Below are 1,166 nucleotides of genomic sequence, written 5' to 3' on the forward strand. Positions count from 1 at the left end.
TGAATTTACTTACCGTTACCTTTGATTCTTTACCTTAAAATTGGAATAACGCTGGTTTTTGGTCTTATAAGGACAGGCATATAATTTATCAACCAAGTTTAAACATAAACAGGTTAAAAGTGGCAAACATGGGAATTATCCAGGGCAAACCACAAAATACAGCCTTTCTGTCATTCTACTTATAGGGCTTTTAACAGAATGGATGGGTTTATAACTACAAAACACTTAGCATGTTGCTACACACTATTAATATTTTTCAGTGGTTCTTTAGAAAATGAGTCACTTCCCCACAGCTATTCACATTGTCTGGATGGATCTATTTCTGTTTTGCCCACTAGGGTTTTCTGAAGTGTCAGTGCTGATCAGGATACAGGACATGGCATCACAAAGCAACAGCTCCTTTATTCCAATCTCTGAATTCCTCCTCATCTGCTTCCCTAACTTCCAGAGCTGGCAGCACTGGCTGTCCCTGCCCCTCAGCCTCCTCTTCCTCCTGGCCATGGGGGCCAACGCCACCCTGCTGATCACCATCCAGCTGGAGGCCTCTCTGCACCAGCCCGTGTACTACCTGCTCAGCCTCCTCTCCATGCTGGACATGGTGCTGTGTCTCACTGTCATCCCCAAGGTCCTGGCCATCTTCTGGTTTGACCTCAGGTCCATCAGCTTCTCTGCCTGCTTCCTCCAGATGTTCATCATGAACAGTTTCCTCCCCATGGAATCCTGCACATTCATGGTCATGGCCTATGATCGCTATGTGGCCATCTGCCACCCCTTGCGGTACCCATCCATCATCACAGACCAGTTTGTGGTCAAGGCTAGTGTCTTTATTGTGGCACGAAATGCCTTTCTCACTGCACCCATTCCTATCCTCACTGCCCGGCTCCATTATTGTGGGAGAAATGTCATTGAGAACTGCATCTGTGCCAACCTATCTGTGTCCAGACTCTCCTGTGATAATTTCACCCTTAATAGAATCTACCAATTTGCAGCTGGTTGGACCTTGCTGGGCTCGGATTTCATCCTTATCTTCCTCTCCTACACCTACATTCTAAGAGCTGTGCTTAGGTTCAAGGCTGAGGGGGCTGCAGTGAAGGCTCTGAGCACGTGTGGCTCTCACTTCATCCTCATCCTCTTCTTCAGCACCATCTTGCTGGTTGTGGTGATGA

At 47.2% G+C, this 1,166-nt stretch overlaps 1 protein-coding gene across 1 annotated transcript; it reads left to right on the forward strand.

Annotated features, from left to right (window-relative positions):
• Positions 1–368: 368 nt before the first annotated feature.
• On the forward strand, positions 369–1,162 carry LOC103584663 (olfactory receptor 56A1-like; the record flags this gene model as incomplete). Its single annotated transcript, XM_008565581.1, has 1 exon — positions 369–1,162. A coding segment is annotated over exon 1 (786 nt), but the record flags the coding sequence as incomplete, so codon positions are not given.
• Positions 1,163–1,166: the final 4 nt, after the last annotated feature.

The sequence above is a fragment of the Galeopterus variegatus genome, unplaced genomic scaffold (genome assembly GCF_000696425.1).
Source record: "Galeopterus variegatus unplaced genomic scaffold, G_variegatus-3.0.2 Scaffold75898, whole genome shotgun sequence".
Taxonomy (NCBI): domain Eukaryota; kingdom Metazoa; phylum Chordata; class Mammalia; order Dermoptera; family Cynocephalidae; genus Galeopterus; species Galeopterus variegatus.